Source organism: Drosophila ananassae, chromosome XL (assembly GCF_017639315.1).
Source record: "Drosophila ananassae strain 14024-0371.13 chromosome XL, ASM1763931v2, whole genome shotgun sequence".
Classification (NCBI taxonomy): Eukaryota; Metazoa; Arthropoda; class Insecta; order Diptera; family Drosophilidae; genus Drosophila; species Drosophila ananassae.
The window spans coordinates 13,933,426-13,949,026 of NC_057931.1; the positions used below are offsets into that span (position 1 = coordinate 13,933,426).

At 37.3% G+C, this 15,601-nt stretch overlaps 2 protein-coding genes across 4 annotated transcripts; one reads left to right on the top strand and one right to left on the bottom strand.

Annotated features, from left to right (window-relative positions):
* Positions 1-283: 283 nt before the first annotated feature.
* LOC6502939 (neprilysin-3) lies at positions 284-11,636 on the bottom strand. 2 transcript variants are annotated; one of them, XM_014905781.3, is made up of 9 exons: positions 11,165-11,636; positions 7,145-7,261; positions 6,377-6,539; positions 6,195-6,315; positions 5,828-6,142; positions 5,223-5,717; positions 4,170-4,999; positions 2,198-2,340; positions 284-2,102 (listed from the first exon to the last, which is right to left on the bottom strand). In XM_014905781.3, the coding sequence occupies exons 1-9, from the start codon at positions 11,174-11,176 to the stop codon at positions 1,926-1,928; spliced, it is 2,373 nt and encodes a 790-aa protein (XP_014761267.1). In that variant the 5' UTR covers positions 11,177-11,636; the 3' UTR covers positions 284-1,925. The 2 variants fall into 2 exon arrangements, with proteins under 2 accessions (XP_014761267.1, XP_001963556.1); XM_001963520.4 differs by lacking the exon at positions 11,165-11,636 and adding an exon at positions 7,619-7,800.
* Positions 11,637-13,966: 2,330 nt separating this feature from the next.
* LOC6503166 (heterogeneous nuclear ribonucleoprotein A3 homolog 2) lies at positions 13,967-15,393 on the top strand. 2 transcript variants are annotated; one of them, XM_044716919.1, is made up of 3 exons: positions 14,022-14,119; positions 14,172-14,818; positions 14,880-15,393. In XM_044716919.1, exons 2-3 carry the CDS (start codon positions 14,758-14,760, stop codon positions 15,269-15,271), a joined length of 453 nt encoding a protein of 150 aa, XP_044572854.1. In that variant the 5' UTR covers positions 14,022-14,119; positions 14,172-14,757; the 3' UTR covers positions 15,272-15,393. The 2 variants fall into 2 exon arrangements, with proteins under 2 accessions (XP_001963557.1, XP_044572854.1); XM_001963521.4 differs by lacking the exon at positions 14,172-14,818 and having other exon boundaries at positions 13,967-14,119.
* Positions 15,394-15,601: the final 208 nt, after the last annotated feature.

A 15,601-nucleotide genomic window follows, 5' to 3' on the forward strand; every position in this document is an offset into this window, starting at 1 on the left:
TTGGAAAGGGACTTCCAATCGTTTAGATATGTGAAACCTATAGAATGTAGCCACGGAATCCAACAGATTCTATCTCAAATTTAGAGAGTTTAAGGAAAAACGGCCAAGACAAAAAACATACAAACTTAAATTGATTGAAAATAGATTAAATGGAATCTAATGAACCTATATAACCTATATGATAAAAATTCATCGTTGTTCATATCTGGCATAACCCACAGTAAAAATAGATAAGATATAAAATGTAGTATAAAACCCCTCCAAAAGAGTAAAGCTTCGAAAGTCACAGTTATTGTTGATTTTATTTTCAATTTGTCAGAAACGTACACATCCAAGCATACACTCCAACCATAGACAATAAAAATAACTTGTTTTTAAACATTCAGTTAATGTATAAGTTAGTTTTGTATATTGTTAGTAATATATATGTTTTGTTTTGTTTGGTTTTCGGCGCTATCTTCAGCTATTACAGATATACATATAGTACACACATAGAATACAAAAGACTCGCTTGATATAGTCGGAACGGAGAATTCGAATTCGAGAGAACCAAAACGAAGGGATAACCAAAGTTAAATGCATTAGTCGTACAAGTATCAAGTATACATATATATTTTACTTTATATTTATGGAGTCGAGAGTTGAGGAACCCAATAACCATTTTGGCTTAGTATGACAACATTATGATTATTATTTGTTTTTGTTTTGTTTTGTGCTCCGACTTGCGATTGGATTCCGCAGGTATATCTAAATGCCTGGATATACTTTAGTTTAATACGTTTTCGGGGTCTAGCTTTAATTGATATACCTATTTGGTGTTGGCTCTGATGGATTTCTGATATGTTTTTCTTTCTTTCCAAAAGAAAACGCATTTAAAATTATTTGGCTAGGACCTCTATACATTTAGAGAAGTAACTAGATTATTGGTGTGCTTTGCATTCCAGCTGTTCCTTTTTTTTTAACAATAAATCAAAAATTCAACTAACATTAAAACAACAAATGGCTTAAAAAATATACATACATATTCCTCTCAACATATAGTTAAAAAAAACTTACTCAACATAAAAAAATACATGCTTTTTCAATTCATTACACTTTCTCGCTTTCGCTTTCGCTCTCGCTCTCTGTCTCTTTTTGGTTCGCCCTCTCACTCTAAGTCGCTGACTCTATCTCTTTCACACTGCCTAGCTATACCCCATGTCCAAAACTTCCCAGACCCAAGTCCATGTTTTCAATTTCCCACTCAAAGAAAACCGTTTTTAAAAGCAACAGCGTCAGGCACTTTAATTTTCTTGTGCTTGGAGAACTCTGACTCTGTTTCAGGATAATTCCACTCCATCTCGTAATTGTGTAGGAATATAGGACTAAAAAAAAAATAGACACAGCACAGGATCAGCTGATCACATTATTTGGCCTTGGGTCGAAGTAGTGGGGATTCGATTTCTTTGGTTTCTGGTTTGTTCATCCTTTTTTTTGGTTGTATATTTATAATACAATATACATTAATAGTTCTACAAATAGCTAAGTTACAGTTATCGTTATCTATGTATATATTTATATATTTGTATATATATATCGGTCACACTCTGACTATATATGACTATTTAGCTCAAGGATCTTTGGGCCTGAGCCTGGAATTTATCGTCAGTTTCTATAAATTTCATAGGCACAGTGACTGACGGTCGGTATCTCGATAAAATACCCAAACAAAGGGGAAAAAACAATATAAAAAGGACATAAAGGATAACTTACAAATAAAAATACACTAAAATCCCGGATTCCCGGTATGTATAGGACAGAGAAAGAAAGTTTTCCAGTCCAGGTTGTGGCTTTGGTTTTAGTTTTATCTTCTTTTTGTTTCTTTTTGGCTTTGAATCCTTTTGAGATCATGTGACCTTCCGACCGTGTGACCTTGGGATCTCCCTTTACCACACCTCGCACTTATCGGTGGGATTCATCCGCTTCCCGGCCTGGCACTGAAAGACCTCGGCGAACTCCTTCATGTTCGAGAGGGTTCCGATCACCCGGAACTGCGAGGGCGAGTGGGGATCCTTCTCCATCTGCAGGAGGTTCGTTTCTTCTGTGGTGCTTGAACACCAGACCTGTAAAGCAGTATTTAATATTAATTATATTCATAAAATTTAGAACTAATCCGTTCCAAAAATAGACTGTGGTTTGGTCCTTCTATCATACACACCTGTGCAAAGGACACGAAGAACAGCTGCGAGTGCGTTAGATTTAATCCTGGCAACTTCAAAATATCCGCCTCCTTCTCGCTCTTGGTTCGCTGGTAGGCGTGGTAGGCCGCCTTGAGACCGCCATTGTCGGCAATGTTTTCTCCTATTTTTTTTTAAATAAAATAACAGACAATAATATTGGTTTATCTTTTGTAGTAAAGCAAGCACTAGGGCAACATTTAATAAGCCATACACTGCGTATGAGTAATATTTAGAGCTCATAATGAAAGTAATTCATTTACGTAATTCATTATAGATTCTAATAAAGCAAACCCTTGAACTCCGTCGAGGTACGTTTAGGTATGGAATATCAATCGTATATCAATCACTTTCAAGTTCAAAGTTTGAACATAAATAATATCAAATGAAATCAATTGGGAATATGCAACAATTTCGACAAATTGTACTATCTAGAGTATCTGTAGAGATGCTGTAGAGATCGCCACGAAATCTTTCAGAAACGTTTCCGAAATCATTTAATTGAAATAAATGTTTCAGAAACATTATAAAAGCATTTCTGAAATTTGTAAATGTCTGAACTAAAATCTAAACTTCAAAATAATGATTCAGAATCAGAGAACTGCACGAATCACTTTTTTTTTTGTTCATACTCGAGTACTGATAGGTTACTCTGATTGATTTTAAAATTTGATTCATGTGAACAGAGCGATCCATACGCTTCGTGTCAATGATTTGGAACAATTTTGAATCACTATCGCATCAATTGGGAATGATTTGTTTTGATTTTTTAGAAGCAAAGCAATACCCGAAAATGATGCAAAATTAAACATATATGATTGATTCTGATCCGCCTGCTGAGCTTAAGGAGCTTGATTCGTGAGGCTCCAAACGGGAGCCTTTTGAGGATATATCGGGTGCTATATGACTTTATAAGGATCAGCCGACTATATCCTATAGCTGCCATATAACTGTACGATCGGAAATGGCAAAACCCTGCTAGTTTTAAAGATGCTTGGGGCTGTTTCCAACATTTTTATTAGAAAATTGATTCGATGGTGATATTCTCATAAGGATCGCCCAACTATATATGATCCGATATATATATTATAATATAATATAAGCTGCAAGCGTTTATAAATTGAAAATGTACAGTTCATCATTATTTCAAGTCCCAGATTTCGAATTGAAACTTTCAATCATACATTTTTACTCGAGTATACCTCAATGATTTAAATCACATGCCTAAATCGTAGCCCAATTTATCAAAAATTTTGAATCAAAGTCAGTGAATCATACTGTACGATAGGTTTGAAGCGATTTGATTCAAACCAAGCAAACCAAAATGATTCAGAATTTCTGAATCATTTAAGAAATATTTTATGAATTTTTTCAGAAATAATTTTTTCAAAATAAAGTCTTAACAGTTAAAGTCTGAAAGTCACATGAAATCTTTCAGGTATGCTTAAAATTATGTTTCAAACATTTGTGGAACATTACATGCCGGGTGGGCGACTATTGTAGCGTCTACTCATTGGTTTAAATCAACCTATTGAGAGCCGTGTTTGATTGAGTTCAACCACTGATATGGTGGCAGGCATTTACTAGAGTACTGACTATATGACTTTAATTATTTGAGATCTTTTCTATTAAATTTTATGACTGAATACGAATGAATACCCGCATGTGGAAAAAACGAAGGGATTCTTTGTTGATCTCTATTTGAGTTATCTATCAGAAAGACTACGAATCAGCCTTTCAGGACATTTTACTGTTACCTTATCATCGAAAGTGTTTTAGGCTTTACTTTTTTTATGATGATGGAGTCTGTGTATAAAATTGCCTTTGAAATTGAAACCACACTACGTATGAGTGATATTTATAGCTCATACGCACTGTTGTACTTCTTATAACTCATACGCAGTATAGTACCGATAGTGTCCCCACAAGCAGCTATCTAGTACCCCTACTCACCCAATGTCTGCTTGCCATTCAGATTGCGCTTGTTCATCTTGTAGCCACTGTACTGACGGGCTATGCACTCGGACTTCTCGTTGAATCGCTCAATGCTCTTGGCGTCCCACCAGCGGTTGATGTTGCCGAACTTGTCGTACTCCCTGCCCTGGTCGTCGAAGGCGTGGGTCAGTTCGTGGCCCATTACCACGCCCATGGCCCCGAAGTTGAGGCTCTTGGGGTTGTTTATATCGAAAAAGGGCGTCTGGAGGATGCCGGCGGGAAATACAATTTGATTCTTGGTCGGCGTGTAGTAGGCATTGACGGTCTGCGGGGTCATGCCCCAGTTTGTCTTGTTCACCGGCTGATCCAGACGCTTCAGATTGCTCTTCAGATTGTAGATTGCCACCTGGATGTTGTTCTCGAAGTAGGCATTGGCCGTGATATTCAGTTCAGCATACTTCTTGTCCAGCTCAGCGGGATCGAGGATGTAGTCCGGGAAGCCGATCATGTCTGAGATCTGGTTGGCCTTCTCGATGGCCCGTTCCCGCGTCTGTTTGTCCACCCAGGTGAGGTTCTGGAGGTTCAGCTTGAATGCCTCCCGGATTTCGCCGATCATTTGCTCGGCCGCCGGCTTGGACTCCCCATGAAAGGCCTGGCGCACAAAAATGGCACCAACTGCAAATCCCACCACGTTGTTGGTGTCCGATACACAATATCTCCAGATCTCCTCCCCGCCATCGGAGCCCATGAGGGCCTTGCGTACTCCCTTGTAGGCGTCCCGGAAGGGCTTCGATAGGCAACTGGTCAGGGTCCGAACCGCCTGCCAGATGAGATAGTTGTTGAGGGTGCTGAAAAATATTTAAAATATTAATAAGAATGTGTGATACCCGGCATAACTGGTAATATTCAAGAATCTCAAATATATGATGCGGTAAGATTTCCTATAAGATATTTAAGAAATTTTAAGCATCCAGTAGAGCACTTTACTTGTGATTCCTGACACAAGTTTCCTATTATTGCAGAAACTCCTTACTTTTTCTCTGATTTTATATTTAAAAGAAAACCACTTACATCTTCCCATCCTCGGTTTGTTCCATTTTCAATATAATATCTGAGAGATTCTTCAGGAAGTCTGGAGCATAGACCACGACTACCTCCTCGTCAGTGACCCGTTGGCCCACCATCTTCATGGCATCGTCGAAATGCGCCGTCCAGTTTAGGAACGGAGCCAGCTTGGCCAGCTGCCGCAGTGTCATCGAGTGGTACATGGCCTCCTCGTTGCGGCGATCCTCCTGCGGTATGGTGATGTTGGCCAACTTCTTTTCGAAGTTGATCACGCCCACCATTTGGGCCCGGGCCTCGGTCTCGTTGGCGCCAAGCAAAACGCAGACTTTGGTCATGTATTCGATGTACTCGTTGAGTACTTTGCGATGGTTCTCGGTCTTGTTGTTGTAGTAGTCAGCGGTGGGCAGAGTCAGGCCGCCCTGATCTATCTGGATGACGTGACGGGACGAGTTCTTGTCGTCCTCGCCAATGGCCCAGCTGAACAGGCAGTTGAAGTTGTATCTATAATGAAGGAAAAGTTTTAATAGAAGGACAGACACATTTTAGGTGGATTTTAAAATTAATCAAAACTAGACTATTCATCCACCATATCAGTAATTAATTCTACTGACCTGTTGTGCAGAATCCTGAGTGTTTGACCCATTGACCAATTGGTGACATTGTAGCCGCTATTGGTGACATTCCAGCCCCCAATCTTGAGCAACAAATCGTTCATGGGCTTGGCCCCCAGTTTCTCCATATGCTCGTCGGCATCCAGGCATGATTCATAGTAGACTTTGGCCTTTCGTTCGGCATCTGACTTGAAACTGTCGGCTGGCTTCTCCAGAACGTTGCGAATGATGAGCTGGTTCATCTGCTCCAGCTTGCCGAATGTTCCCCAGGTGGACTTTCCCTCAGGGATGGGGTTGTTTTTGATCCACTGATTGCTTTAAGGAGAATGGTTAGCCCAGTTACCATAATGGCACAAGAACTAGTTACCAGGCATAGCCGTAGAAGTCATCGCAGGGATCGACTGTGACATCAATGGACTTGAGAATCTCACTGGAGGCGAAAATGCAATGCTCGTTAAGGCAGGGCAGCTCATTGCCAGAGGGACATTCTAAAAGAAAGGAATAGACATTAGTACTTTGAATTCAATATAAATGAACAATGAGAAATACCCTTCTGGTGGGGCTGCACATGCAGGACGTGCTTCTTCTGATCTCCAGTCCCCCCATCCGCGAAAAGGACAATCAGCAAAGTGAAGATCATTATGGCCATGGCGAAGGTCGTGATGAGCAGCCATTTCTCCGTCTTGTTCCTTGAACGCCAGTTCCATGTGGCCTGTAAACATAAACGAATATTATCCCATTATTTAACAATCAGACGAGCAAACATAAATTTTCCCCAGTGGCATGTGTTGTGTAAACAATTCGCAAGCAAATTGCCGGCAGTTCAAACGAGTTCAAACCCGGCAGATACATAGCCGACAGAGCGAAAGGTACAATTTACAAGATGCAGAGAAAAATATCTTGCATACCAAAATGACTTGTACCTAAAGAGTTTTCACACGGCGAAAGTGACTTCCGAATACGCTTTAAAGCGATTTGTATTTGGAGGAAGTCCGCCTTTGATTTGGCCTCTTTCAGATTTAGTTTATTTGTAAACCCCATCCATGATCTCTACTCTATCTCGACTACTCATCTCCAGCATATGGCAGTGTATTCACATCCACCGCCTCCATCCAGTAACAGATTTTTCACTGTCAACTGGTGACCTTCAGAACAAATAAGAAAATTGTCTGCTCTGGCCTCATTTTTTAGGTAATTGCCACAGAGACTCCAGTATCTGTTCCATAGAAGCTTTTATTTACAATTTTTTTGTGGTCTCGTGTGGGTGGTTGGGGCACTCAGTTACCCAGCTCCCAATTACTCAAATTGGATACTCACCCGGGCGGTGTGATAGCGTATCTGCATGCCAGTGTGGCCGGTCGCCTCGTTGAGTTGGATTCCGCCAATTGAGCTGGAATCGTCTTCCGTGAATTCGGTTTGCTTGTAGCGGGTCATCTGCAAGGGAGATTCGAATAGATCTTTTGAGAAATGGAATACTTAAATATACTTTTAAGGAGTCTCTCCCTCATTCAGTGCACTCGTACTTGTGTTTTCGGAATCTGATAAGAGACGCATGACAAAAGAGTATCTTCTGGATACACAGAGATTCTGCATTTATAAATAAACATTGACTCGGCGAGTATGTTTTTGTTTTCAGAGATTCAAAAATCAGATACACTCTTGTGGAAATATTCGAGTAAACAAACCCAAATTTGCATCGAAAGCTTTTGGCAATTGTTGTAAAGAAATAGTGTATGATATCACTGATCTGCTATTGCTCGTTTTTATCTCTGTTTACTATAACAGCCCTACCGTTTGGCAATCGTCGAGCCACATTTTGATATTTTGCCTTTTTTATGCCTCAGCACTATCAAGTCGCGAGATACCGATACAAAATATTTACTTTTTCGGCTTTACGGTCAAAAAACAAGCTGAAAACGCGACGGAAATTATTTCGTGTTTAGCCCATGACCGACGAAAAGCGAATGAACGGGGAACGATTCTGCATCGCCCGGCCGGGGCACCATAAACTCTTACAGTGGGACAATACACAAAATAATGCCTAAAATAAAAAAATAATAAGGACTTTTTTATACAATTTTATTATATATAAATTATACTTTATAATTATATTTTCAAAAATATATAATGGTAAAAGAATAATACTATTAGTAGATATTTTTTCAGATTTACATATATATAAACACTATTCTTTGAATTTTACTCATATATTTTTAATTTAAATAATTAACAATTGTAGTTAAAGTATAAAGGTATCTTTAATGACCTATATAGTAGGAGCTTGAAGAGTATCACCGAGTATCATACAATATTTTTACTGTCACTACTGTTTTCTTAAAAAAAAATGGTAAAAAAAAACAAAAAATAATAACTCTTTATGTTATTAACAACATGATATTATTTTATTAACAACATGATATTATATTATTAACAACATAAGAAGATGACTTTTTCTTAATTATGCTTGATGCAAGGCAAAATAATGTATAAGGAGTACCGGCTATCATACTCTTCTATCGAAATACTAGTTTTCAAATAAATATCTCATACACATTTCCGATCAAGCGTCAACTTAAATTTAAGCTCTCTTTTCGAACAATAACTTTCGAAATCAGCCCACTGTAGTGTAGCGTCAACGTTTATATGGAATAGTTTTGCATTGAATACAAATAGATTGAGTATGAGCTGTGTGAGTGCGAGATATAGATACGATATGTTGAAGGAGGGGACGCAAAAGGAGGCACATATATAGGCAAATATAAATGAAGAAGAAAAAGTAACAAAAAAAGAATGTATTCAATTAGCGCAAAGCAATTTACATTGATTATATGCCCCCGCATGGGTTATATTTGCTTAGCTCCAGTTTTCCGATCCAAAATATTTGCAAATGAATATTTTCTATGAAGAGGAATGAATTCTTATCGGTCCACAGTGGTTGCTGTCACAGGCAAGTAATAGATTGAATTGATTCTGAGCTATTCCAGCAAAAATCGGTTCGATTAGCAAATTCTCTAAATTACGATTACGATGCCATCAAGATTTGTTTTGAATTTTCTAAATTCTACGAATTATGTATTTGTATTATGTGTTTACATATTTATTTGAATTTTGTCCAGGATGTATTATTCGGAATATATAAAATTAAAATAAAATATAAAACGCTGTTGAACAAATATTAATTACAAAGGAAATTGTACACAATACAAAATTTTATTTCTAAAAATAAATATGTAAATAATATACTTCACATTTTTTAAGAAAAAATAATGTCTTTGAAAGTTTGTTAATGTGGTGCATTAGAATGTTAATTTAAAGTGCCAAGTTTTAACCGGTTGTGTCCAAATGAAGGGTACATTCTCTTATTAACTTACATATATTTTAAAATTATAAAAATTCTTTTTTTTTTAACTGAAACATCCTACAGACGCACAAGTTCCATTTTGTAGAACGGACATGTAAGAATATCTAAAAAAATTGCGTATCATTAAAGACGCCAAAATTGTGACATTTCTTTCTTTTTATTATATGGCAGCTTAAGGATATTGTCGTCCGATTTGTCCATTTTTTCATATATATGCAAAATGTTTTAAATGAAAGAACATAGCGTTCTTTACTAAGTACTAAGCGGCTCCATTCATACCACTGTACGGTCTGCCGAATTTTTGGACAACATATGGAGAGCTATGAATGGGTTTGCGTTTTATGCATAGAGAGCTTCTAATGAGGACTCATAAACAATTAAAATTATATAAAATATATATAGATGATATGCCTATATACTTATTAAAAAAAATATTATTTAAAAATTTTAAATAACAAAATATAACTAAATAAAACCAAAGTCTATCTGAAAGCCAACATTAGAAATGAATGAATTTTACCCTCCCTCTGGAGTAGGCCCCACACTCAGTTCCCCATTTGGCCATGTATTGGCTTACAATTCGTCAGCCGAGTATTCCATTTATCACCATCAATGCCACCAAAATGGCCAATCCTATCCACGGGGGGCGAAGGCTCAATTTTTTGGGTGGGTTTTTGGGGGCTCTGGGTTTTGCAGCTGAAGTGAAAACTGTTGCGCAGTTTGTTTCGGCATTTTATTTTTTTGCGCCTTATTTTCCGATATTAATTTCGTGCTGCGTCCTTTGTACCGGTCTATTTATTTTGCTTTTGCCAAAAGCAATTTCCAGCAGAATGTAAACACACACCCACGCCAAGCTACGCCGACTGCCCACTATCCCACAGACACCGATTGACATTTCGCGGATTGTTGAATGCAAACAGACGCCCAATTGCAATATAGGCATGTGTTTGGAATTAAACAGTCTAGGGGAGTACATGGTGCAGAGGCTGACTTTGGCCCTTACATGGAAAGCGAAAGTCTTTCGTTTCAAGTTAAGGGAAACCCCTCCAAGGGCTGGTTGGAGAAGTTCATTAAGGCTCAAACGATATGAAAAGCGATACTTTTGAGTACAAATTATAAAATGGATAAAAAAGGCACATTTCAAATAACATTTAAGGGAGGAGAAATAATGTTTTATTTTCCAAAAATCTTAAATAAAAAGTCAATATTGAGGAATTCATTTGTTGAGAACAAATAGAACCTTTTTTTGTATAAATCATTTTTAAAGTCTTCCAGATATTGAATTTGATTCTCTATATCAACCACTTTGTATTTATTATCATATGCGAAGATATGATTTATTGATAAAGCAAATCTTACATTTTTATTGTCTTTTTTATAGAGTCTACTAGTATAGTTTATAGTTCTTAGAGCCCTTATTTTGTTAGTGTTACATTGCTATTGAAATATATTCCCAGGAACATAAAAATTAAAAACACAACAATTTAATTAATAATTTAAGTAATAATATTAATTAAATAATGAAATAATCCTTAAACAAATACAAGTCAATGAGCATATACATATGAGGTATATGTGTATTGAACAAACAAATAATTGAAGCCCCTTACCCTTAGCTAACTTGGCTTCTTACTAACTTGGCCAATTTATACAACAAAAAAAAATAGAACATACATATGTTGTCAATCAAGTATCGGCGGGATGTCTTCCAACTTAATTTATAGTTCTAGACACTTGCAATTTATGTATACCAAGGGTCATAACAAAAAGAGGGCGGCAAAGAGGCGTAGGGGGCGTGGTTGCTATGTTGCATTTACACATGAAAAAAAAGAGATTTGATTCTGGGGGCCCGCTGGTATAGCTCGTATTGTTGATATCACACATACACGCAAAACAAAACGGCAAACACACACACACGCACACACAACATCGGGCACATGGAGACAAACATGGAGAGAGACATGCTCTTGGCCTACCTTTGCGCTCATTTTCTTTGTGCGCCCAAAAGAATGCAATGCTATTTTTCCAACTGCCTGCGACCGCTTTCCGTTTCCGCTTCAGTTTCAGTTTCCGTTACCTTTCAATCTCCTGCTTCCGTCAAATAGTTTCACTTTTAATTTATTTTCTATTCGTCTTTGGCAATTTCCTCTCTGGCAATTTTCTGCTGGCACTGACTTTCACTGTGTTGTTTCGGTCTGCATTTTGTGGGGCAGAAGTGGCGAACAAACAAACCGTTCTCGGCCCAGGTCTTTGCTTTGCCGAATTTCCTGTTTTAATTTATGTTTTTGGGTTCTCAGGCGGATAATCGGAAAGGTTTCCTAAACGGAGCCACTGAGTCGGGGACCAGTTCCAGCATCAGTGGCAATCGCACTCCAACTAGCTGTTCCTCTCCCATCTGCGAGTTCCCCGGGTGGTTGGGCCAAAAACCATAACACACAACACTCGTAGTTGGGCCCCAAAAACACGCACACCACCGCACACCCACACACGAACACACTCTCCAAGAGAGCAACAAACTGAGGGCGATAGGGCTTTCCAGGGGCGGAAAGGGGGACTGGACAGTCGAGCCCTTAGTTGGTGTATTCCTTGGGGGTGGTATTTCCAGGGTTGACATTCCTCGCCACTTGAGGCTCTTCTGCGCAGGACTCTTTCGGTTAGGTGGCAGCACTTCAGGAGTCCATATTGCCAGAGTGGTAGTGGCTTGAAATCGATCAACATTTTATCGGATTTGCTTATTTATGCAAGACTTTCAAATTACACTAACTTAAATAAATAAATACTTTATTGTTTTTTATTATTATTAAACATTAAATAGATTATAAATTAAAGACTGTGAAATAGAATATAATGCCTTATATACTAAAAATATTTATTAAAGAGTTTTATTTACTTTTATTATTTTTTTTATCGTTTATTTAAAAAAAACTTGCTATAGATATTATGATAAAAAAACAGTGTTCCCTAAGTGTTCCATTTAATTTCATGTAGGTTTCTTTATCTTATTATTCTATATTGTCTGAAGAAACAATAAACTCCCCATTTCTTTCAAGTCTTTTGTCTTATCAACTACTTTTGTCTTTTTTCGAAGCTCAAATGCTCCCAAGCTAGCTTCAGGTTGACATACTTTTCAGCCCAACCTTATCAGGAAAAAGACTCTCTGAACGTTTCGCTTCAAAGGCCTCACAAAAAGTCCTAAAAATAAAGACAACAAACCGAAATACACTTAAATGCAAAATGCACTACATCCAACACTATTTCTGTCATGAAAATGCAAAATAAAAATAGAAAATAGTCGAAACATTCCGCGGGTATTACCATATCGCGCGACCTACATCCGACTTACGTCACAAAATAGTTGCTGGGCCGAAAATAATGCGAGAAAGTAAATAGCTTGCACTGACCCAGTGTCTGTGTGTTGGGGCTTCTCTTAGCCAGTTTTCTTAGCCAGCTTTTGGCCACAAAGCACTCCCATTGTCCAGCCATCTGAAAGGTGTTAACCGATTCGAAAACAACGTCTGTGTAAGAGAGAAAATACGGCTTAAATGCAATTCGGATGATCTTCAAAGCTGAGTTTAAAAACTAAATAGACTCAACCGCTTAACCCTTTGATGACCCTGGCGCCGTGTCGTGCTTTTTCATTAATGAGCCAACTCAAATTAATGTGTTCTTTGGCGGAACAAAAAATAAAAACAAAATGCTACTAGACACAACTCATGTCAAGATTCTCACGTCGAGAGCTGAGCGCTTAACCGCATCAATATTACACATTGCAACAATTTGCGTGTTCTGTATTTGAAAATAAATTATACAGTCGCATTTCTACAGGGTTTTAAGCCATTCAAGTTTTTACTTACGACTATCGTATGCCCTTTCTCCTATATTTAAGCAAAATATGCTTGCTTTTGTGCTGTTTTAATAGATTTTCCTATTTTTTTTTAATAAGGAACTGATTTGATAGCTATAAAAAAATTAAGGGTGATTTTAAATAATTTTAATATTATACTTCACATAACAAACTCCGAATTTTTATAGATTTTCAAAAAGTGTTTGCTTATATTGGCGTATGAGCATTTCACATTTTATTATTTTAATAATTTCTGCATGTATAACTTTTTTTAAAAGAATAAAATATAAATGTTGACATTAAAAATTACATAATCCATGTTTGCTTACAGTTATCAACTAATTGTTACATTGTTAATTGAAAATAAAATATATGACAATGACAGTAAAACCAGACATAAAAGTGCCATTACATCACATATCTATTGTAAAAATAGCGAAAACTGAATACAACAAATTTAATCAATGATAAATATTTTAACATTTATTTTTGTATACATTGTTTTGGATATATATTATTTTTATATTCAAAAAAACATGAGCTCATACCAGTTTTCCTTACCCTTTTCAGTTACTTGCACTATAAGCAGCACGATTCCTGCAACTCATATTGTTCTGGATCAAATTTTCATCCCGTTTAATATTACGAAAATATGGGTTTTGTGTGTATTTTATGATAAATGTGTATTTTAATTATTTACATTCATAAAACCTCTTCATGTACAATATACAATTCTTAAAACTCTAAGAACAAAAGACTTCCCGACACCTGTATACCCTTTCTTAGTAGCTGGCAAATCTTTCAAATTAAACGAGTAAACAATTAAACTTAACAACAAAAATAAAAAATGATGACTCGGTGTTTACCACCAACAACAACAACGAGTATAATGATTTTCAGCAATTGTTGTTGTTGATTATCGCAGGTAGCTCGGCCTGGGAAGAAATAAACAAGTTTAAAACCGTAGCCGGCAATACCGCTTCGGTTTAGTTGAAGTTCAGCGGTAGAGCGGTAAACATGTCGAATTCGAGTTTGTTTCTGGGCGGCAGCCTTGTGGTTTGCCTGATAATCGCCAAATTCAGTGCGGGTGAGTGGAAAATCAGCTTGGAAATCGATAACACGCGCTCAAAACAACACAGATTAAGTGGAATTGCTTGGGAAAAGCTTACAAAACGCTAGCCTGGGAAATTCCCAAGCCAACTGCAGGCAAGCTGCAACGGATTACATGAAAAGTCGGCTTAAACTTAAGGCCGCTTCCGAAGGCAAAATCACACAAACCAAACACAAAAGGAAGCCCTACAAACTACAATACAAGCCATGTCAAAGTTGTAAACAAAGGCTTAGGAACTATAACAAAAAAAACTGGCATTATATTCTTTCTTCGTCTTTTTATTTTATTTTTTTTTAAATGTTTGTGTTATAAAGTTTATTGCAATGTGCACATTAAAAAACTAAATTATACTATATAAAAAATTAAAAATCTATGATATTCTCTGAATTTATTAAATTTTAACATTTACAAACATTTTGAAGTACTAAAAAATAACTTAAACATTTCTAAGTTAGTATGAAAGGTTGGAATAAATAAATACAATAAGTACTGCACTAAAAAATAATTTTTTGATCTTCAAAATCAATAGTGTTTTCCAAACAAATAAGTAGAAAAAACAGATCATAACTATAAAGTGCGTAGTATCTTAGAAATTTCAATTAGTTTTGACTAAAATGAACACAAGAAAATGGAATACGTCTATAGGAAGTTTAAAAATTGACCTGAGCACTTTAAGTACTTTCATTTTCCTATTTAATACTTAAATCTTAAATGTAAAACATTTTTTTTTTAATAGTTGTAGGACAAGCGGGAACAGTGCACTGGAATAATGGAAACGCGGCCGGAGTCGGAGCCTGGTCAAATGCCCAGTCCGGAGGAATGCAGCCGCCGGGCAGCCTGGGTAGCCACGACCCGCAGTACAGCTACGGCTACGCCGGCATCGATTCCCGGGGCACCTACGGCGGAGCGGGCGGCAATGGAGCCTACTACGTGGGCGGCACGGACGAGCACGGACGTCCGTTCTCGTACGGCAGCCAGCCTGGACAGCCGGGCTACATGGGTGTCCGGGATCCCAACTATCCGGGCGGAGTCTACGGCTACCGGAATACGGCGACAGGGCTGGGTGGCACCGCCCTCTCAGTGACTTTGGCCTTGACCCTTGGTTTCTTGGCAGCGAAGAGACTTTGATGCGGTTCTATCGCGGGAAACTGTTTTTTTTTTTGTAGCTCTTACTACTAAGCCTAATTTATGTAAATTACCTAAATGTGTGAACTTTTTATTAAAGTAGAAAAAACAACTGAAAATCTAAACAATGTGCTATTTATTGTTTCTCTATTGGCTGGTAATTGCGAATTGAAAACTTTTTACTGGGGATTGTAAGTAGTTTGTTATTGTTGTTAAGGGTTCAGGGCCATGAAAATTAGTTATTTTAAAATTTTTATAATCTTATTTAATCATAAAAACTTAAAGACATTTAAGAGAAGTTTTCACTATATTTAAAAGTGCAGTAGTTCAAAA

Coding starts and splice junctions, on each gene's coding strand:
- LOC6502939 (XM_001963520.4), bottom strand. CDS start 7,642: ATGTGGCTCGACGATTGCCAAACG. Junction 6,316..6,376: donor TGTGCAGCCCCACCAGAAGG/GTATTTCTCATT, acceptor CCTTTCTTTTAG/AATGTCCCTCTGGCAATGAG. Junction 5,000..5,222: donor CAAACCGAGGATGGGAAGAT/GTAAGTGGTTTT, acceptor AATATTTTTCAG/CACCCTCAACAACTATCTCA.
- LOC6503166 (XM_001963521.4), top strand. CDS start 14,050: ATGTCGAATTCGAGTTTGTTTCTGGGCGGCAGCCTTGTGGTTTGCCTG. Junction 14,120..14,879: donor AATCGCCAAATTCAGTGCGG/GTGAGTGGAAAA, acceptor TTTTTTTAATAG/TTGTAGGACAAGCGGGAACA.